The 23,030-nt window shown below is 41.4% G+C and overlaps 1 protein-coding gene across 4 annotated transcripts in view; it reads left to right on the top strand.

Annotated features, from left to right (window-relative positions):
• The window catches only part of akap13 (A-kinase anchoring protein 13), a 108,455-nt gene that overhangs the window by 21,586 nt on the left and 63,839 nt on the right, over positions 1-23,030 (top strand). For all 4 annotated transcript variants that reach the window (XM_008284868.1, XM_008284867.1, XM_008284865.1 and 1 more), the window contains exons 3-9: positions 5,397-5,550; positions 9,254-9,417; positions 9,989-10,160; positions 15,974-16,157; positions 17,674-17,869; positions 18,130-20,251; positions 21,669-21,754. In XM_008284868.1, coding sequence (XP_008283090.1) covers positions 5,397-5,550; positions 9,254-9,417; positions 9,989-10,160; positions 15,974-16,157; positions 17,674-17,869; positions 18,130-20,251; positions 21,669-21,754 — 3,078 coding nt within the window. The remainder of the gene's footprint in view (positions 1-5,396; positions 5,551-9,253; positions 9,418-9,988; positions 10,161-15,973; positions 16,158-17,673; positions 17,870-18,129; positions 20,252-21,668; positions 21,755-23,030) is intronic.

Here is a 23,030-nt window from a genome sequence, read left to right as displayed (position 1 = left end):
ACCTTTAAGTTTGTGTCAGGGCAGCTCTTTATGGAACATCACCTATGACATCCTGTCCTAAGGATGCTTTTTTATTGTTATTATAGCAGTTTACATGCCACAGAAAGAACTAGAAGATACAAAGGCAGGTTTATTGCATTTAGGTAAAAGTGATGTGAAAAAAATCAAGCACTTAGGTTCCATGTGACGCCTTGGCAATTAGTTTGGGTGGTGAAGTGGAGCAAATCTCTAGATTGTGCTGCCTATAGTAAGAAAGCCAGCTAGGGGGACCGAACATTAATTTAAATTGCAAAATAAGTTCAAAAATCATAATTAAGAGCAGCATTGGTGAGAATTCATAACAGTATATGTGAATGCTGAAAACCAACCGCTGCCTTACCTGGATAGACGAATCCACTACAGCAGCAGGATGTGTGGAAAGAGTAGCACTCACACATGCATATTTAAAAAGAGGGGGTTTGCTTCATAGCCTCCAGCTGTGCTTTTGATGTTGCTTAAAAGCTGCCTGTTCCCTGTTTTGAATCTCCATGATTAGCAGGTCAATACCCCAGCAGGTCACTTTGTTAAGTACTTATAACCAGCAGAGAGCACAGTCATACAGTGTGGCTGAAAGACATCCTTTTGTGCACATGTTGCTCTGCTTTTAAACCGCTGGTTTGGTTTATTGAATTAAGCTGGACACATGAGAGTCGGTGGGGATTGTTCGTTTTTGTGTTGTAGTTATCGTTGTTATTAGACATATTGTCTGCAGCGTTAGCTTCAGTGTGTGTGTATGTGCTCGTTTGCATGTTTTGCAAAGGTTGTTGTGTGCAGCTGTGCTTCCTGCCGTCTCCAGCAGATGTTTCACATCTCTGTTTCTCCACCTCCACCCCCACCTCCTACCAACGCTTTTGCTCCAAAAGGACCCACAGTGATCTTATTCAGTTGGTTTTCTATTTTATTCTCTCATCTTCTAAGTTTCAGTCCAAGAACCACTATTGCGTAGGGACGATTTTATAAATGGTATTATTTGCAAAATATTTTGTTTGTTAAAAAACATGTATGATGAGTGGATATGAATTTTCACAAATTCTGAAACTGTTTTGATACTGTAAGAAGTCAGAGGAGCTTTTGTGTCAAAATGCAACAGGATGGTGCTCTGACTGAGGTGATTTGTCACCCGCCTTTAGCAGAAGGGAGAGAACCATTTCTCCTTTTGCTTCTTTTTTGTTCTCTGTGAAAATGTGGAACTTATTTCACACTAATACGCTTTCATTTTCACGTGGAGTAAAAACTCACCAATCCACTGAGGTACCACTTCGTTCAGTAGCATCAAACCCTAATTTCCAATCTGGGCTCTGGATAAGAGATGAGTTTTTAATGGAGAGAATGTCATGCCTGCTGGCTTCCACCCATCTACAACTCATTTACTTCAGTGCCTTTGCTCAGCTTGTTAAAGCCGATACTCTACGTGCGCAGAAAAGTCTGCATCCTCCACGCTGCAAGTCAATGTATTCAGTCCAGGCTCTCACAAAGTTACTGCAGGCTGTTTCTGTGCCTGTGGCGTCAGGGCTATGTGGTCGCCTTTGAACACATTTTTCCCTCCAACATTGTTCAGCAGCAGCAGTGACTTGCCAGAGACCTGCCGATCCCGAGGCTGCTGGTTAGCCTCGCTGCTGTCTACCTGTTGATCTCCCTGATGAGGAACGAGGCCCTGAGGCTACCACTTTACAAGAAAAAGAGGAAGCACCTTTAACCCTGTTAAGCTCAGCCTGCCACGTCAGACTGCTCATGTTGGACCTGCTGGCGAAAAGATTGCAAAGCTGGTCAGATTAAGTAGGATGAAATGTCCCATTATCCCTCCTCGGTCCTTGGTCAACAAGCTGCAGTCCCCCAGTGGAAAACAGCTAATTTTGAACAATATCCCTATTTTTTGTCGCTTCTCCTCCTCCTCCTCAGTCTGTCCTCAGATGACACCACATCATCCCCCACATTGCTCAGCCACAATTTACCCAATTGTTGATTTAGAAATATGGTGTACTACACAATTACCACGCATAGTTGTGCTTTTGAATATTTTTACACGTTGGCAAAATGTGTATTATCTAGTTTTCATACAATAGTTAACAAAAGATAGACATAAACTGGATTTTACTAAAATTAGTAAGCTCCACCCCAGTCACATCTGTTCTCCATTCTTGCATAGCGCACATGCAGTGTGCAATGGTAACGGTGTCTATTTATCTGTTTACTGTGATTTCTTGTTCTTTATCCTGAGGCAGCTTGTACGCAAATTTATGTTGATTCATAACTTTCACATGCAGCTTTCATAGCTAAAATCATTAAAGTTAGATGTCTTTATTTTTCTGCACATCTCACCTACACATTTGCTTTTGTTGTTATGTTTCTGCCACTTTGTTTTATTGTGCAAAGTGAAAAAAATGGTCTATTTACCACTCAGCATGCTTTAATTTCAGACAAGGTGGAGACAAAATTTGGATGTTAATTAAGGTAACCTTGGTTCTGTCAGTTGATTGAAAATTCTGTCTCAGTCCAGCTTTTTAAATGTTTTAATCCAACTAGTTTTGAAGTCTTAAATTCATAGGCAATGGCAACCCATGGGATGCCATGCTAAAGGACTGAGGCTAACATTAAAGCCAGTCCTTGTATCATAAATTACAGATTATGCTGTTGCATTATTCTAAAATCGCCCCATTTACCTGCTTAGCTTGCATATTGTTTGTATTTGAAAACAGTATGTTTTCACTTTTGAGACAGATTATAGGATGCTTGCCAGCCGATGTGGTTTGCAAACATAATGCAATGTCAGTTGTTAGAGCGATTTGCAGGTTGGCGACCCCTGTGAGGTATTATAGAGGAATATTTAGCCGAATCTAATTATTTGACAAAAACCTGTCTATATATGCACTGTATTGACATACACATTGTTTTTTGTCGCAAAATCGGATGCCTACCTCAAAAATCATCCTGGTTTTGATGTCACAAAGAGGAAACCAGCCAAGCTAAATCCAGTTTAACAGTGAGCAACATGGATCCCCACAGTAGCTTTGACACCGAGGAGGTCGATTATTTCTATTCATATTCATATGGCAGACCACAGCTTTCTAATTATGAGCCTGGCACATGTCACAGAGACCACGACCCGACAAGGATTAAAAGAATTGATGGCCGTCAGCAAGAAATTCATTTGTAGTGAGAAGAACTAATGGAGAGATTGGAAGGTTTCTTTGCGACTGACTTGACATTTGATTACGTTAGCGCTGTGTTACATCACAGTACTCTAAAGTTGTTTTTTTTTTTTTAATCACTTCGGAATAAATCTAACTAATGTTGACTGCTTAATACTGGCAGGACTGTTGATGCTTACTGTGACAGAAGTTAATGCACGGAGATCAGCTGGTATCAGTCATTTCTCACATGTCTTACAGAAGCCAACACTGCGTTTTACAGTATCACATGGAAAAGAGAGCAAATTAATTTAGAGGTTTGCGAACATAAAAGACTTCTAGTGTACAGTTCATGTTTTTGTTGTGCTGAACCATTGTTCCTGCTGGCGCCAGTACCAGTACCAGACGCTGGCAGCAGGCACCATGACTACACTACTACATTGTATCTTCATAACCATAATCCTGCTGTTTAAAATGAGCACTGCACACAATGTGTTTTTCATTACAGTTGCAGCAGTAAAGTCTCGACTCTTCACCTGCACAAAACTAGCTCAGGCACAAACGGTAGCTCAGTAGACAGGCTGAAGTCTGTGGGACATGCACAAACAGTAATTCACTATGATAAAAAACTGTAAAATGCAAAATAAGTAACAAGAAAGGCAAAGTTTTTCTTCTGAATTTCTGCATTTATGTCTCATAAACAAAATAATTTGAGCATTATCTTTGAAGACAATAATTTCCATTAAATATTAAGTATAAATTTACTTAAAATTCCAACTGCAAATTGCTCTTTAAGTGTTTCAATATTGTTTATGGAATGTAAACAAATCCAGTGAAGTGTGGGACTGTGCTGCTAACGTTAGCATAAACTCCAGTAGCATCCAGGACTAGTTTCTGCACTGTACAGAACTACTACGCAGTGGGTGTGGTAGTCGTGAGCAGGCTGGTTCTGTAGTTCGTTAATGTTAATAAGTTTCGGCCTCAGAAGTCACACTTGGTTACTACTGAAGACAGTAAGCTAAGCTAAGCTGAGCTAATTAAGCTAACAGGTTCAGCTTACAGTCGAGTAGACAAACACAGTCTAATCCATTTCTTAAGCATATGCGCTTGTGTTTATTATTGTGTTTGCTTGTTGTGTTCATTATGTCATTACTTTCATTCAACATAGATATAAACGGGTTAAAAATGTGGCTTTGTTGTTTTGCTTCATTGTTTTCTCCTTCTCCTATCTTGTATGAGTCTCACTGAGCTCACACACTGAGTCTGCAAAAAGTCCAGCTGCTTCTCTGTGTTTCATCTCCGTCTGCTGCCTTGTTTGCTTGTTAATGATGTGATGTGTACCATTTTAACATCAATAAAACATTTCCATATTTAATTTGGGGCGTTAGTGTAATTGTTGTAATAAACTGCAGCGGTAGGAAGGCTGGTGGCTTCCACACACGATTTTTCACTGTCAAAATTTGTCGTCCAGTTTTTCACCGGATCTTTTAGGGAGTGTTGTTTACACCTGCCATTGCAACCTCCCCAAAATGAATCAAAAGTGACAAGCTGTGACCAAATTTCATTGTTTTGATGACAGAGTTAGACTTGGTTTCCTAGTTTTTGCCTCGGCTGTGGACTTTACAACCCTAATTGTTAGAGACTGGAGTTTGTCATGCTATACACGCACTCTCTAACCTGTGCATTTGTGTTCCTTAAGTGTCTGTAGGTGGTGCAAATCGCTACTAAATACATTCGTAATCAATTTCAGTTATTTAGAGCTATTTACTTCTCATAGGATTGGCCAAGTTGAATTTTAGTGAGCGTGAACAGCGTCTGTGTTCCCCTTAATTAAACATTGATGGGCTTGTTTTACGGCACCAGCAAGTGCTTCTCTTCAACTTATTCCAGTTGCACTATTCTAACTGCAGGGGTTCAAGCATTTCATCAGCCTATCTAGTCAGAAAGTACACTAACTTTTCTGTTATCTTGTATTAATTTTTATCTAATAGATAAATATACTTTTTTATTTTGAGAAGAGAATGCTGCATCACAACAGCACACAAGTCAGATTTACTGCAAACCATCATTTCTTCCAATTTGCCAGTTAAATAATAATATATGCAAATTTCTTTTGACACTTCTCTAAATGTCTGTTGTTTTTTTTTTGTTTTTCGTTCATTTTTTTTTTTTTTTTCGGTTCTTTTTTTTTCTGTCTTCCTTCCTCTTTCTGTCTGCCTATTTCTGCAGGGCCATTGTGTTGTCACAGTGCAGCTCGCTGATGAAGAGCTGGCTACAGATGAGGAGGGCGTGGACTACTTCCTTCTGTTTGCTGGCAGTACACAGAGGCACCTGACCAGCACCCTAAGGAGCAGTCATGACACCTTGCAAGCGCTGTGTCCCCGTAAGCCACCCCATCCACAATGCCTTGCAGCTTCCTTGTCACCTCAAATCGACCGACCTGTGGGAGGGCAGCTCCACCTACAGCATTTAATACATGCTAAATCTAATTTGAATTCTGCTGTTGTGTTTGTCCAGGTTAACTGGTTAACATGTGCCATTACATAAGCTATCATGGTTAAATAACACTAAAATATAGATCTGTGAAGGTGTATTACATACCGAGTGGCCATTTTAGCACCTGTACAGGCTTTTATAATTTTGTATTGCATTAGTATTTACATACTTGAGGGCTGGCTGAAAATTGGAGACACCTGTTCTCAGGCAGATGTCCATGCTAAACCTTTATAGTCATGATGAAAGTAGACTTTATGACAGAGCAGCTGTATTGAAGTGCATTAGATTGTACCTGAGTGTATCCTGTAGGCCAGGGACATACTTTGGAAGATGGAGTTAAAATACAGTCATAATGCTCCAAAAGACTAAACCACAAGTAGTTCCTGAGGGTTTTTTTTTTTTACCCACTGTGGGCAAATTTTTCCCAGCAATGTAAAGTCTTACTCCTCCACAGAAACAGCACAACCATGGAAAGAAGTAGAGAGAACTCCAAATGTCTTCTGTGCACTATACCACAGATATAGTGCCATTAAAAATCAATTCATACGTACATCTCCAGTATTCTCTGTGTAAACACAGAATGCATATGGTTGAAAAGTCCCCAAGTTTTTGTCAGATGACGGAGAGTCACTAATTGCAAAAATCAAACCAAAAATGTGATATTAATGAAATTTCACAGTTTTGATTTTAGATTTAGGGCTGCAAGGTGGCTCGGTGGTTAGCACTGTTGCCTCGCAGCAAGGAGGTCGCTGGTTCACGTCCTGGTGAGGACACCAGGCTCTTTCTGCAGTTCGCAGGTTCTCCCCGTGCAGCGTGGGTTCTCTCCAGGTTCTCCGGCTTCCTCCCACAGTCCAAAAACAAGTTGAGGTTAATTGGTGATTCTAAATTGTCCGTAGTTGTGAATGTGAGTGTGCTTTGTTGTCTGTCTCTAAATGTGGCCCTGTGATAGACTGGTGACCTGTCCAGGGTGTCCCCTGCCTTCACCCTAAGTCGGCTGGGGTAAGCTCCAGCCTCCCTGCAACCCTAGTGAAGATTAAGCGGTGTATAGATGATGGATGGATGGAAGTTTAGATTTGACAAAAGTTTCCAGTTTTCGAATCATAGATTAGTAGATTAAGGATCGTCAAAGAGTCAAAAGTCCAATGATTCTTTCTGTTTTTACAGTTTCTGGCTCTGATAAATGGTGTAATTCTGGCAATTTTTTAAAATGACAGGGGATGACAGGGTTAAGATACATATTCAGAACATCAATCAAAACAACCCAGAAAGTGACTACTGGGTGGCTATTTCTCTATAACACCATGTGCTTTCGCCTAAATGAATATTAAAGGTGGTAAAGCTTGCCTAAAGAGTATAGATTCTTTAAAAAAGTAATTGTATGTAAGAAGAGAATGTTGTTATTCTGCCCTCACATCACACAGAAAGTGTGGGGTAGTCAGTAGTTATTATTGCAGTAAAAAACAATTAATCATCCACTACTACTGCCCTCATCTTTAAACGAATGTTGTGTTATGGAGAGAGAGAAATCCTCTCACTTTAGGTTTTCTAGAGTCTGGTTCATTCTGGCTCTTTGAGCTTGTGCTCCTTTTTCTACTTGCAAAATTGAACATATTTATCCAGTGCTGTTTGTCAGAGATACTTATTCTGAGGTGAATGTAGGAGCGACAACAGGCAGCACTGAAAGTGTCAAAGATTACTGTACGCAGAAAATAGGTCGTAAAATTATAGTGTACTTGTGACTCTGTAACAATTGTTGATGTTGACCAAATGCCAGGAAAGAAATGCAATATGATTTTAAGAAACAAGTATAAAAGATATTACTGAAGTCGATGTTTTCCTCAAGTGTCTACCTCCCAGACAGGGAAAAAAGAAGGCAGAACATGATAAACTGTTTTATCTTGTTAAGAGCTCGACTGAATTACAGTCATCTGAGGGGGGGTAGGAGGAGGAGGTGTGACTCTCTTCTAATAGATTAGCTCTGCTTCAATGCTTCCTCCATCAGGCCACTCTGAGCTCCAAAGGACCGAGCTGTGACTGAGCTTGTGACTGACCAGAAGGTCGCAGGATAGAATTACCACATGGCCTGGGAAAATGGTTGTGGACTCACGAAAACACTACCCTGGCTTAGCTTGAGATGCTCTTGAGCAAGGCATTTAAGCATTAATATTTATCAGGCCTATTATTTATCTTAATGAAAAATATCTTATGCTGTTTATTATCTGAGTGTGTAACTCTGACTGTGTTTGCAGGGAAATATAACACTGATATATAAAGGAAAGGTTTGGTAAATGAGTGGATGTGACATGATACTAATTTGTTCCTGATGCAGAGAGCATTGGACGTTCAGCTCCTGTTGGTTTTTTGTAGAGAGTAGAATACCAAGGTACAATATCCACAGAGTTTGACTAGGCATTTGGGAAGAGAGTAAATTAAAGCAGAACTTCACATAATACCCAATAAATTAGACGCAGGAAATCTGTCAGCATGGCATGTATTTACAAAGCAGCGATGCAGAGCCTTTATTCCCTGTGTTATGAGTGTTTTGACATTGGCCATGTGTGCGGACTGCAGTCCTCTTTGTGCATTCTTTTTGTTGTGACAGCTGAAACGTCATTTGCATAAAGTTTCATTTAGCTGATAACATGTTGCGTTTGTTAATTTGTTGCCAGGCCATGTTTGAGTTGTGACTGAATGGCTATTAGTCAGTTAAATTGAACACACGTGTCGTTCAGTAAAGTAATGTTCTGATATATTTGTCATAATTAGGATTTAAATTAGCAGTGCAGGTCTGCACTATTGTACCTCATTATTGTACATTATCGTCACACATGGGGTTCACCATTTGACATAAGTAGTGCCTTTAAAATTACACAATAGCTATTTAATTGTGCAATTAGGTTAACTGAATGAAATAATTGATGGTACATGTAGAAGTGAAATATAAACTTGACCGCCTTGCCCTTAGTTTGGCTCATTGCATTAGTAAGCTCACATTTAGATTTGTCTTCACTGAAAAAGCACTGGAGTTACTGAGAATGTTAGCGACTGACTCCTAATAGCTCTGTTTTGTTCAGGTGTGCTGGGAGGTCATGACATAATCTGAGACTGAAGCAGCTAGCTGTTTAATCAAACTCATCATGGCGTTAGTCAATAATAAAATATGTTATATTGAAAAAGGTTCAGCTAAACTGCAAGCTGTCTTTATACAGAGCAGGTACAATATCTATAACCTACAGAGCCATTCATGGTAACAGTAGTGTGCCCATGGAAGTTTCTGTGTTATATTATTAGTTTTAACAAAAAAAATAAGTCCAAATATGTAACTATGATACACATTGGTACGTTTTTAGGGGTTAAATCAGTGACCAGAGGGGAACTTCAACACTCATACAAGGGTATAGCAGACTGCATATGGTCAAAGAACAGTGAACATTATGAACGGCAATTTAAATCATGTACACAGACACTCTGATAGCATAGACTACAACCTATTAATCTCTGTGAAAATGCTGTAAACAACAGTATAGTCTCTCCCTCTTTCTCCTTCTTCTCACTCTTGTTTTTGTGCCTCTCCTCATATTATCTTGTAGCTCACGACTGCTGCGAGGCGGTGTTGGTCACCTTGTGTTCAGTCGCGCGAGGAATCCCTGAGGCCTCCGATGACCCAAAGTCCTGCCTGGGTCGCGTGGCACCATTGGCCGAGCATCGATTCAGCTTTGTTCAGGATTTGGCTTTTGACATGGCCCAGTTTCTGGTGAGCAATAAGACCTGTCATTTTCATTCCAATGTCAGCAGTAAAATAACACAAAACTGAAGCTTATCACAGAACGGGAAAAAAATGGTTACCACTGGTTACAAGTGATACAACAATGTGGGCAGATTGACAGTAAAACAAAAGACTGCCATGTTATTGTTTCTTCCCTGACAAGGCGTAATGTCTGACAGTCCTTGGCATTCAATTATTGAATTCTTTTCAGCACAATTCATCATCCCATAGAAATTTAATGTTGAGTTTGCTTTGCCAAGTAGGAGGATAAGATAAAATAACTTTCTTGAGCATTCAAATTTAAAGCTTCTAATGGAACATTTTTTGCTTTTAAAATCTGAACATGCTTTGTTTTTGTCAACACAGCGCAACCCCAAATTGAGCTCAGTGCTGATACATGCATGCGGATGTGTCTTCCTGCATTTACATTTTTCATTATTCATAAGCATTTTGTTAAGGCTCTTATGCTGAGCATCTTAAAGTGAATTCTTCCATTAGACTAAGCCTCAGTTCCTCCTCTGTAAAGCCTGACTCATCTCTGTAATCACCCTCCACACAGGTGAGCACAGCGGGCCGGGTCGATGGCCTCGACGGGGCACTGCTGCTGGATGAGTGTCAGATTCCCCTGCAGGAGTGTGAACGTCTGGACGAGAACCTGGCACTGGCCCTTGACCACCTTGTTCTGCCTTCAGGATGGAGCTTACTGGGAAACAAACTAACCAACAGCACTGGTGAGACTGGAGGGCAGTGGACTGTTTGTACCATGTAATTTCCTGACACAGTAAAATGTCAGAGAGTCAGACAGTGTGTCTCTGCACAGACGCAGGAATATACTGACAAATTATAGTTGCCACACAGACATAATGACGCATATGGCACCTCTGTTTGTGTGTTTGTCTGTATGTCACATGTAATATCTTTCATAGCCTTGACCAGATATCAATCAAACAAGGAAGACCCATCACTCTGGGTGTTATGTTGCAACATTTTCAAAGCAGCGCCGCTTGGCTTATGAGGGACACGAAAATTACTAGTTAAAAGACTTTGTCACTCATTGTTGCAGCAAAGCACACATATTTAACATATAGTTTAGCGGTTCCAGGATGTCTATGTGTGCATGTGTTTGCTTTGCGTTGTGTTGTTCGTAGAAAGGACTCCCATTTAACTTCAGCCCTTATAGATGAATGTTCGGGTTCATTTTTATATTGCAACGTCACTCTCATGCATAGCCTCCATTACTACAGTTACAGAGTGGAACTGGACACATTTCACAGTAAGACAGTGGGAGCATTCATGTTTAGGCTGATGACAGTCAGCTCTTACACTCCTGACAGATGAACGTAGTCTGTATGCGTGTGGAGGTTATCCAATTTGACAACAGTATTCAGAAGTTGGTTATGGCACAGCTTTTGGGAAAGAACAATATTAGGACACAACTTCTGACTGACCTTTAATGTCTGTAAATATAAATTAGAGAACTAAATCCAGCATTAATGATTTTCTAGCTTATGATTTAAATCACCAAACTTTTTGCTCTTTCTTTGTTTAAAATAGAAATGCACCATTTCATATAAAATAGATGCACACGATACAGTGTGTTTTTAACCAGCTAATCGTCCATGCCAGAGATAACTGTGGTAATGGCTCACCTGTGCACACAGATTGCTCTTTTGCTTCTCCAAAATATGAGCTGGGACTTGTAGCATCCACCTTTCATTCCCCCCCCCCAGCATCTCAGCTTGTTGTTATGTAGCTTATGCATGTAGCTGCCGTAGGCTATGCCATTGCTGACATGTGTCTCCTCAGAAATGTAAATACAATACAAGACAGCTGTGACAGAGATACCACACAGAGGCGATGTGATACTAAGGGAGCTATTATACTGGCTGTCTTGTGTGGAAAAGCTGAAAAAAAAAAAGATTGTGAACCCTACCATGGGTGGAGATGAGGGTGGTATTGTCCAAACAGCCTTGAGGCCAGACATTGTCATCTGATGTGAGCAGGCGAAGAAGGTCATCCTGGTTGAACTGACTATCTCACGGGTGTGTGATGAAGCTCGTTAAAGAAATATACTAAGTACTAGGACCTTGTCCAGGAGTGCAAGGAGAGTTTGCTGTCAAAGCTGGGTGTGGAGGACTCCCAGTGCAGTCCATGCTGTTGATGATCACTGCACTGGGAATATCAGGGAGAGGAAGGATAACAGCTGTAGGTAGAACTGTAAAGGCAGCAGAAAGAACTTGCTTCAGGCTGTGGCATAGAAGGCACATGAGCTGGAGGTCTGGAGCTAACGGGCAGCAATGTGACTGCCATTGCCGACCTGTCAACTAGAGGGCCCAATACAACAGTATTTGCACCCTTGTATGTAATCAGTAAGCGGTGATAAAACTGGTTAAAATCCAATGCAAACAATGAATAAAAGCCTAGTTTTGACTGGAGCAGTAGCAAAAAGACAAAACTTTTCATGTGCTATATCAACAAATCAGCATATGTACATTTTTACTTCTAGATGATTAAAAAAAAAATAAATAAATAAAAATGATCGCCTGTTGAGCTCTGCTTGGCACTGCGAGACCATACACATCCTTTATCTGTGAAAGTTATAGGCTGATCTTAATGTGGTCAGTGCAATTGGTAGCTTATATTTATAGGATGTAAAGCACACACACGCTAAAGGAATTAGTATGAACAAGCAGAGCTGAGCATGTACTGCTGAAGCCATGGCAGAGAGCCGTTTGGATTGTGAGAAACAGCTATGTCAGTGCAAACAAAGATACATTTTTATTAAAGTTAAAGTGCCAATTTTCTCCAGCCATTGACTCTCATCAGTTAAAGGAAGCCAAACGAGCCGATGTGGATGATAAACTTTTCGAGGTAATTGCTCACTGCGAAACAGCATAAACAAGACTTTTGGGAGTAGTTAGAGCGCTGCCTCTGCCTCTGGCTGTTGCTAAGATAATAGCTTATGGTTTAACTTGGATTTGGAAATTAGACCAAACCAGAAGAAGCAGCAGAATTTTAGACATAACTGACAAAAACTGAAGACTCAAAGTATATTGCGGAGATTGAAAACCCACACAGTGCTTAAAATGTTTTATTCATTATTGGTTTTCTAGTCTGAAAAGAAACTCATCAAATCAAATTTCAGTAATGACCTCCCTCCCGATTTGATAGCCCAAGATCCACTTGTTACTGTGAAAAATGTCTGGGCTTTCTAAAGATGGACATACACACGTACACACACAGGCTCCTTTGCATTGAAGTCAGCTGTCATGATGTCAATGTGGAAGGCGGCTTCCAGCTGTGGTGAGTGATGTGTGCTCTAATAGGTTGTGCTTCACAATATGTCACTGCTTCAATACAAGACGCTCAGCTGCGGTGAACTGCAGGGAGGGAAGAGGAGCACAACTCTGCTCTCCATTTATCAGATCTGTCAGATGATGGATAGCAACAGACTATAGGTGGAGGTGACGGTGGTTTATCTCAGTCATCCCTCACGCTGTGGACACGCCGCAGCCACTGATCTCACCGTAGCCCGCCATTTATTGTCGTCTGGAAAATTCACTCCAACTGGAAAAACTGTGCATGTTATTAAAAATGGTTAACAATTTCCAACTGATTCACCAGTTTTGAACAAGTAACTAAATTCAAGGTGAAATTATCCTCTGGGTTGGCTCACAGTACCATTCCATTATGTGGTTTAACAAGTACAAAAGATAAAATCCATAGAACTAACTAAACCATTTGATAGCTTTTTAGTCTTCAGCTGTGCTTGTGTGAGGCATAGCAGTGTGTTCTTGTATTAACCATCTTAGTATAGTATTTTAGCAAACATTTGCCCATTAGCAACAAACATAATGTTGTCCTGAGGTTGATGGAAATGCTATTTATTTTTTAACCAGTAAATGATGATGGTGCTACATTAAAAAAATGTCATTAAATAGTTGTCAAGACATTTTACATAAAACCTAAAGAGTTTCTGGTAACCCCCGAGGAAAAGTTAGGAGCTTGCCAAAGTCGGTAGGATTCATCCTCTGGTTGTCACGATTAGACTAAATTTCATGGCAATCTATCCAATAGTTTTGGAAATACATCAGTCTCGATCAGTGTGTTAGACTGTCTGACAGCCTGATGCGGCCATCCCTAGAGTCAGGCTGCTAGGAAGACTAGAACCAAAACAAATTTGAGGATTTAGTGATTTCCTCTGTTTTATGTCTTTTTAGACTTAACTGTTTTTGCAGTGTTGAAAAAAAGTGCAAAACGTTAATAATTTCACTGGAGAAGAAGCATAGGCTGAATATAAAGATGCATGAACACTCTGTGATGTCATACATGAGTTTATAGAGGTGCAGTTTTGAAGCTTAGTGAAGATGTTCCAGCCTTCAACATCCTGGCAGTGCCTGACTTCTCCCATCTCCTGACTTGTGCATGTAAGTGGACAGTTGGCACAAATGATGAAGTTAGCTATGGAGACCGAAACCATTCAGACTGTATACCTGTATTTCTGATCTAAAGTTGGGTATTTTAACAATGGAGTCTCCAGGGTTTGACTTGCATTTTGGCCATTCAGTGAACAGCAGTTTTTGACACTTCTGCATTGGCTCGATTTTTCAACACTGGAGGTCGCGGCTTGATAAGAAGTAAGGAAAACCCTTGACCGTTCCATTGCTGGTAAAACTAACTAGCTAAGATCTTTACCAAGACATATTAAAGCCACTTTGTTGGCTCACACTGACCAAACATTCTGTAAATTGTATACTGCAGCAGATAGCTGGAACTACACGTTGACTTTAGTATGAAAGTAACACTGCTGTCAGTTTTTTTCGGAACCATCAACAAACTCAGCTGCGAAGCATTTCCTGCTGCTGTTTGGCACCTCACATTCCAGCCCAGCTCGGCCAAGTGGAGCATTAAATTTGACCAATTAGCTTGAGGTTCATCAGGGCAGGCTGGTTCAGACTGGCCCGCGGGAAATGGACTGAAACCTCTCATCAGCGTACACAACCAGCATTGTAAAAGTTGCCTAATGATTATTGTTGTGCTGGAAACAGAGGAAAATGTGTTTTTTGCCCCTTTGATTGTTCTGTTGCGGTTTTTAGTTATTTTTTTTTCACTCTTTTCCAACTGATGATATCTTGCAGTTGAACTCTGCACAAGGCAGCGTTAAATAGTCTTACAAGGAATCGGAGAGGAAGTGCTATATAGAACTGCTTGTCTGTGTCTAACCGAAAAACCATTAGGTTTTCCCTGTTTGTTCAAATAAATACCTGGTTTGCTGTATGAGCACCGAAGGCAGCAAATTCTCTGCTTATAGGCAGTGACAAATGAAAGCTGAAGAATAAAAATCTAATTAGTTTTCTGTCACTATAAATAACCACAGACCTGCTGGTTTGATAAACATTTGCATTTTAGGTGCAGTTTACTGACTCTGCATTACAAGACATCTGGGTACTGAAGTTGAACACTATATTCAACTAGCAAGCTTGCAATGTTGTCTAGTGTTTTAATTTGACAGTTTTGACTTATTAGGGCTTTTATCTCTCTCTAGCGATCTGTATGTCCTGCTTTTCATGGTGAATTCATCATTTATTGCACTCCAGGACTCAACTTCCCACTCATTTAAACAAGGGCATCCTTATGTCAGCATGCCCTTTCAAATTGACTATAAATTTGCCAGTGGTTGGGCAGTAAAAGAGATTAATATCAACAGAAAAGTTTGGGCAACTCCTGTACTTCCAGAAATGTTTTCATAATCTTTCCCAGAGAACACAGAGAGAGATTTAATTACACAGATTCAACTTGAGATGAGAAGATCTCCAATAGCCACCAGCCACTCAGCCTGGCTTTAGCACTGGAGGATGCATTACTGGCAACCTGTTGCTCTGGCAGAAAGATGGAGGTGTGTGTATGTGTGTGGGTGCCCATGAATCTCCGTTATTGTCTTGGTGGATGTTCAGAGGGGAGGGTTTCAGTGTTTGATGGTGTTATTAGGACTTCGACTGATATACTGAGACTATAATGGACTTAAATTAAAAATGGGAGTCTAGGGCACTTGTATGTGGCTCACCTTTGCTGAAATGAAATGGTTCTGTTTGATTTAGTCCCTTTATTATTGTTGCTGTGATTTGTTTGTTTTGTTATCACATGTGAGATGCTGTTTTAGAGGCTTTTCCTGAGTCACTTGAAGTGGCAAAACCTTGACATATTCTGTAATTTCATGCACAATTAGTCAGCTGACATACTAGATTTAAATAAAAAGCGAAAGTTTTGTTCTACAAATATCTGAGTGGGCCCATTGTTGAAGGCAGCTTGACAGGGACAAGCTATGATTTTATCAGTCTGTACATGTGTAAAGGTCTGTTGTTTACTGGGCCACTGTGGATCCTGTACTGGTTTAATTAGGAGGCACTGTGGTGTTGCCAAGCTGCCGCAAGTGATGGTATGTTGGCTACTGCACCACAAATTGGCTGCCTGGACTGCTGCACTCTCTTTTTTTTGTTCCTTCTGTATTTATTTTTGTATTTGCCATCTTCTGTCTCTTCCTCAGACCTGAATCCTCAGGAGACTCTGCTGCATTTTTCAGCACGTCGAGGTCTCTTTCGTGTTACGCACTTCTTGTTGCAGCAGCCCGGAGCCAGAGAAGCCCTGCGATTGTCCAACAGACAAGGCTGCACACCGTCTGCTATCGCGGCATCACGAGGACACAAATGCCTCCATGAGCTCCTAACAAAGTAAGCACCAAGATTATCCTTTAATGATGAGCAAAGGCTGTTTTGATTGTACAGTCACAGAAATGTTCTATTTAGTGTTACTGGGAATCGACAACAATCAAGCTGATGTTTTATATCCTGACTACACTAAAAACGGGCTCTTTCACAGCAACTATGTCCTCACAAGGTCTCTCAGTTTGTTCAAACTGTTCTCAAACTGTGTGACAGCTCTGAGTTTCAGTGAACATTGGCCTCTTCTCTATACAAACAATTGCATGTCAATATATCAGAGGTCACATGGCGTGGTTCCTCCTTCCTTTATATGAATGTTGTTTGTCTGTTGTCTTCACAGAACAATAGAAGTATTCAAAGAGCATCACCATGAAGCCACGCAGCAGCCTAGCTTAGCACTTTCAGCTGCCGTCGGATAGTTGAGGGCAAATTGAAAAGTTTGTGGGCTGCCAGTATTGTTCCGAGGCGAGCCAGAGTGATGGGAAACTATTCTACAACACAAAAGCCGCGATTCTGTATTTGCTAACCTGTCGTGGTTTCCTTTCCAACATCTCACTATGCACATCTCTGCTTTAATTCACACACACTGCAGTGTTGTCTCTGCACAGTTTAATGGCAAAGAGATGTGTGTGTGTTTAGTTTGGAGTTGCAGGTATCATCACTTGTAATGCCTTCTTTCTGAGTGAATAGTGAGGTCAGATTCTCTCATTCCTTGATAGTAAAACATTAAACTGCAGAGGAAAAAACTGCTTTTTAGTAAATGGGCTGAGACACAGCTTTAAGTGGAAATGGACCACTTTTATGTCTTTTAAGCTCTCTCCTTATTTGTTGCAGAATAGTTTTCACTTAACTCAAAATGAAGATGCCACAAGCTGAAAGACAACTACCACTTAGTGAGCGTTCCTGTTGCCAAGCTTGCACTGAAGTTGCTTTACAACCTCCAGCTCTCTCTTTATGTGTTGGTAATTACATTTCCCTCATGAAAAGTGAAGTCACTTGCAGCCTGGCTGGTGACCTCAGCCGCCGGGCCTCAGAGCTAATGCAATCCACCCAGGATTACGCAAACAGATCTCCCTGACTGGGAGGTGTCTCCCCTTTACAGTGCTATCTTTATGAAAAGAAACACTGCACATACTTTACCTTCAACACTTAAAGCAAATGCAGTATGGTGGGGGGGAGGTTTCTTGGAAAGCTTTATCAACTAGGAGTGGTCTTAAAAAGGGTATAACAGGGTGTATTTTACTGCTGAGAAGGAAAGTGTCATTTTTGTTGGACTGGCCACAGCATCTGGATTTTTTTTAAACATTTACTAGATGCTTGATAGAAACTCTATAGATTGCTTGATTACCTGCTAAACTCCTAGAAAAGAGTTTAAAGCAGTAAAACTTTGTGTATTATTGAAGAAAGACTGATGTGGACTGGCTGACATCACTGTTAAAACCTTCTCTCAAATGCAGTTCTGCTCTTTGTTAGCCAATCAGACTACAGACTCTTCAGGGTGATCTAAGTGTTTATTTCACGGCAGGGCTGAGACGGACGCCGAGACGGACAAAGGGACTGAGACTGTTCAGCTGGGGTCTACGGACGCTCGGGTGTTTTGCCACCTTCCCAGACTGAACACACACACTCTGACGCTGAACATCCACCCTGGGCACGACACTCCGACCCTTCAGAAGAGTGTGGAGCAGCTGTTGCACTTGATACGCCATCTACATGCCAAGGTGACTTGCGCCACTTTGCCCTTTTAGCACGCTATCTCCACTCATGTTGGCTTTATTCAGGAGCTTTGCCGCTGAACTTTGTTGGATTGTTTATCTTTTCACTGGCCTCATTTTTTTAACCTTCACGCTTCGTTTGTATAACCAGCGGAACACCTTATGCAATCACAGAGTTGGCTCTTGATAAGAACTAGAGAGCAGCTCTGTTGGTTTCTGTAAAGGAAAAGCTAACATTTATCCTCCTCTCTTTCTTTTTTCTGCAGGGAGTTTCTGTTCTGGAGCTGCAGCTTGATTCTCTGCACACTGCTGCTGAATGTTGTGATGTTGTAGAAACGGAGCTAACCTGTCTGGAGCGACTCCAGCAGCCTGCTACAGCATCACAGTGCTTGGACACAACAAGTGAAGGGAACAGGGTAGAAAACTGCCCACTGGAAAGCAGCAGCACGGTTGAACGTGGGCCTGGTGAAAATGGGAATGCAGAAAAAGACAGGAGTTTGCCTGTGAGTACACCAACATCAGAAATACGCCCCCAGGAGCATGGCCTTGGCCCCCCAGAGGACTGGGTGTGTCTTAGTTCAAACACTGAGGGAGATTACTGCCAAACGGAGGAGGAGGGAAGAGAACAGCCTGTTGTTTCCACCCAGAGTTTGAGCTTGTGCGACAGGAGTGACGAAGCACCGAATGAGGCTGAAGGGGAAAGCGTCACTGTGGGAATCCTACCACCAGCAGGTTGTGGTAAACAGGCAGAGGAAACTGATAGAGGAGAGGCTGTGATCCCGGAAGGACGGGAGGCCAAGAAGGGAGAGGACAGACCTGAACAGGAAGCAGAGGACAGCACTGCCAGGAGCAGGGAGGAGGAAACTATCTCAGAGTCAACAGATCTTATAACCAGTGAAGATACGAAAGCGTCAGTCATGGGCCAGTCGCCTTCATCAGACTGCTCCCAGGTTTCAGACACGTCTGATTCTGAAATGAAGGAATGCTCCCAGGAAGAAGACAATGTCGGGAAAAAAGTAATGGAATTTAGCCAAGAGCTCTGTGATGGACTCTTTCTAGATGAAGACAAAATGCAGAGTGAAGGGTTAACAGACCCTGTATCAGCTCTAAAGGACCTCCCCAACCCATCGATCATAGACTGTGGTGATGTAATCGGGGAGCCTAAATCTGCTGTTCCGTGTCTCTTGATAGAAGGCCTCCATGAGGGGGAACCTCCACCAGACATAAACAGCCTAGAACAAAACCAGGAAACAGCTGGTAGGGATTACGCTATGGAGCAGCAGCGAGGCTTGGCTCCAGAAACTGGTTGTCATTCTGGGAATTGTACTGGAACAGTGAGTAGTGAAGAACTGGATGGTGGAGATGTAGCTGAACCTTCTGGATACAGTATTGAGAGTTTACCTGTGGATGAGACTGAAAATATGCCTGATTTTCGGACAGCTGGCAGCTCCGTAGTAGAAACACAGTTGGATCCATTAAACTGTGAACTATCACCTAAAAGGATGCCGACTGAAAGACGCACTGATAATGATTCAGGCATGGCCCATGGCCTCTCCAGTGATGATGACGGAAGTTTCAGATCAGTTGAAAGCTCTGTATCAGAAATATTTCACCCCACTCAGGATGGTGGCACAACGGATGATCAGGACTTGCTTCAAACCAAGGTGGCTGAACCGTCATCAGGACTCAAGACTGAGGAGACAAATGATCTAAAACCAAATGAAAGCAATGAATGTTCTCTAACTATGGACGTAGGGCTCCCCTTTGAGCCTGACACTGTTAGTGCACAGACAGTGACGGACTGCAACCAGGATGGCATTAAGCCTGAATCACAACTGTCACCCAACATCCAGACAATGGAGGCTTTGAATCCTGAGGGGACAGAGAAACTGTCCCCGGAACTTTCCAAAGAGGATCTGTCGTTAAATCCAGTGCTGTTGGAGAGTGAGGACGCGACAACAGTGGAGGTCGAAGAATGTGAAGCTGGAGAGATCAACGGCTCTGACCTGAATGTTGGGACTGAGAATGCTACATCAGAGTTGGACAGTGGGGTCCCATTTGAATCTGGCCTATTTGTCACAGAAGAGAATACAGTCATTAGCCCAGTTGAAGAAGATGTTCAACTGATAGAGACCAGGGATAAATCTGTGGTGGTGGAAGCAGAGGAGAGTGGAAATGTGCAATTTTTGCTACAGGATAATTCAGAGATGACGGCAGAAGAGAGGTCACCTGAAAATCAGATCACTCTGGATGTGAGTTCTTTGGAAGTAGAATCACCTGGTTCCAACAGTAAAGGATCCACAGAACCACTCATTGAGAAGCAGATGGTTCAAAAGACTTGCGATGCAGTGGATGGAGGCTTGGAGAGCTGCAGCAGTGCAATCCAAGGTGGGTAAACACTAATTAGTTTCAGTCCTTCAGATTTATTCCAGTTCCACACACTCATATATCACGGGGCAATATGTTTGTCAAAGTCTTATTCCTAAGCAAATATGCTAAATCAGATTCAGTCCTCTTCTGGTGATTAATGGCAAAAGCTCCACAAAGTTAAATGCCATGTAGATCACCATAATTGTGCTCAGAGGTTTTTAGCTTTTGTGTGACATCCTGTTTTGATATATTACTGTTGTGATGACGTGTTGTGCTTGATCTTTATGCTTCCCGGGGCTAATTGTCCTTCTTATGAAGATTTAGCATTCAGCTAAGAGAAGGATTTAATTATTGTATTTTTAAAAAGAGGCTATTTTAAAATAATCTGATCAAAGGTTGACATCAGCACAGTAGTTTGGCCATATCAGTTCACGCTGGGACACTGGGATAGTTTGTGAAATGTTATGTAACAAGAAGCTGGTTTAAATCGTTGATACCTTAGGACATGATTAGTCTGACAATGATTTCATTTAAATTCATATGTTCTGTGTTAGACTTCGTTACATGCACATTCTGGCTACAGTATGTCAGCAGGCGCAGTCACATTTCCAGTGCATGTGAGCGAGCCAGAAGGCTGGGTTTTGTAAAACAAACATACACAAGCCAGCTGATGTGAGTGTGGAGCAGGAAGTGAGAACTACCGAGCCTCTTGTCTTTAAGTGGACTTCCAGCACTCCTCTGTCGGCAATTTTCACTCATCTGAAATAATTGTACTGGACCCAAGTCCAATAAAGAGAGGTCAAGGGCAAGGTTAGTGCTGTGCGTCACACAGAGAGTGGGGTGTCATTATGAATCAGTGGATGTATTTACAGCATGATGGGGGCCTCGCATCAGGTAATATTATCGACTGTGAGAGACAAGCTTTCTGTTGTTTCCTGGTTTTTAGTATGAAGATGTGAATATTTAATCTGATTCTAGTTAATGCCTCCACACAACACAAAGTCATTACTCCTTTTTTTTTGTTATGGAGAGCAATTTCGGAGACTTTTCATTTCCTCTAACATTCATCAACTCATATTGACTTACGCAGTCATACCATGATAAATTCCTTTAATCCCCCTCATAATTATGTAGTACCAAAAACTGGACCATTTGGTTTCTGTTTTTATCATCAAAGAATGATTAACTCTTTTCCATTCAAATGGTTAGTGCCCCTGTGGGGAAATCTGTCTTTCAGGAAAGTTTTACTAGTAAATTAATACATACATAGACAAGCTGCTACTTCACTATTGTACACAGTGTGTAACTGATCAGTACATCTGCAATGATAATAGAGCAGTCTCCGTTCTTTTTACTCTGAACACTTGCTATTGATTCCTGTATTTGTAAAATTTACCATTGGACTGATTGCATTGTGTTGTCTGCCTTACTCCAGAGGAGGATGTCATCCAGTCTGAAGACACTGTAAGTGAAGCAAGAGAGGATGAAACTGCCCCAGCAGAGGGAACTGACATCTCCATGGTAAGCTTAAAGTCTCTGTTGTTGTTTTCTGCTATCAAGCTCTGATTTGTTTTAGATGTGAGGTCGATTAACACCAGTCTGATGTAAGTCTTTGTTTGCTGAGGTTTTGTTAAAACCCTATGGATCTTTTATGAAGATGTTTTGAACACACACACACACACACACACACACACACACACACACACACACACACACACACACACACACACACACATACACATCACGCATAATAGTTACATTGATGGGTACAGTAAACATATATATTGAACATGATGCAAGACAACTTTATGCTTGCAGTTTGTTGTTGATTTAGTCAAATATGGGCAAGAACCGATCTCACAAATAAAATGCAATGTTGGACACAATTCAGCGGACTGATTTCTGATCTGTTCAGCTTAAGAGTTCTGTGTTATTTCAGCATGGCCAGGCGATGTGACGATGTTTGCTCAGGCCTGTATCTGCACTTGAGTAGAATCTAATGAGAAACATACATGAAATAATACATGCAGTTAATGGTCAATGGGCTTTTTTGTTGCTAGTTTGACTTCAGTTACAATGTTTTGGTAGAATACACAGGTCATGACTGCAGTGTAATTGCATGATTTTGATATTACTTCAACAGTGACGGTGTTTAGCATTGTATTAGGAATTGAATCCTTTTTTTTTTTCTTCCTGTTTTTTTTTTTAAGATTGGCAGGAATATCCAGGGTGAAAAAAAAATACACCAAAAATTTGAAGGGAGAAGGAAAGGCAGGATGTTCTCATAAGCAGCTTGATGTGCCAACTAGATATTTGCAGAGATTTCAGGAGGAAAGCTGTCTGGAACATTCTTCCCTTCGAGTAAAGTCTTCCAGCTTTGCCTGGTTTTTGTATTTTTTGGTTAGTGCAGTCATTCAACAAGGAATAAATTACTCTTCGAAGTGTCTTCATGTAAGATCTATACATTTGATTTACTATAAAATCTGACGAGTTCTCTCTGCTTCGTCCTGCGGGAGACTTGTTATGCAGTTCATTTACTGAGCACATGGATGCGATCTTCAGCAGACGGGGCTTTACTCTGAAATGTTGCTGACTGACGGATTCCTCTGCAGCCATAGACTGGAGTGGCTCAGCTTATTCCTGGGTTGTGGTTTAGGTCAGTGGCTTGTTCTGAATGCCAGATGTTTGACTGCAGAAGGATATACACACAGTATGCAGAATGGAGGGGTCGCCAGCAGAGGGAGATGTAACCTCAATGGCGTCATCGTAGCTTTTTCCCATTGACCAGTTTGACCTG

The sequence above is a fragment of the Stegastes partitus genome, unplaced genomic scaffold, assembly GCF_000690725.1.
Source record: "Stegastes partitus isolate 25-593 unplaced genomic scaffold, Stegastes_partitus-1.0.2 Scaffold377, whole genome shotgun sequence".
Lineage (NCBI taxonomy): Eukaryota > Metazoa > Chordata > Actinopteri > Pomacentridae > Stegastes > Stegastes partitus.
This window is presented reverse-complemented; position numbering and strand designations above follow the sequence as displayed.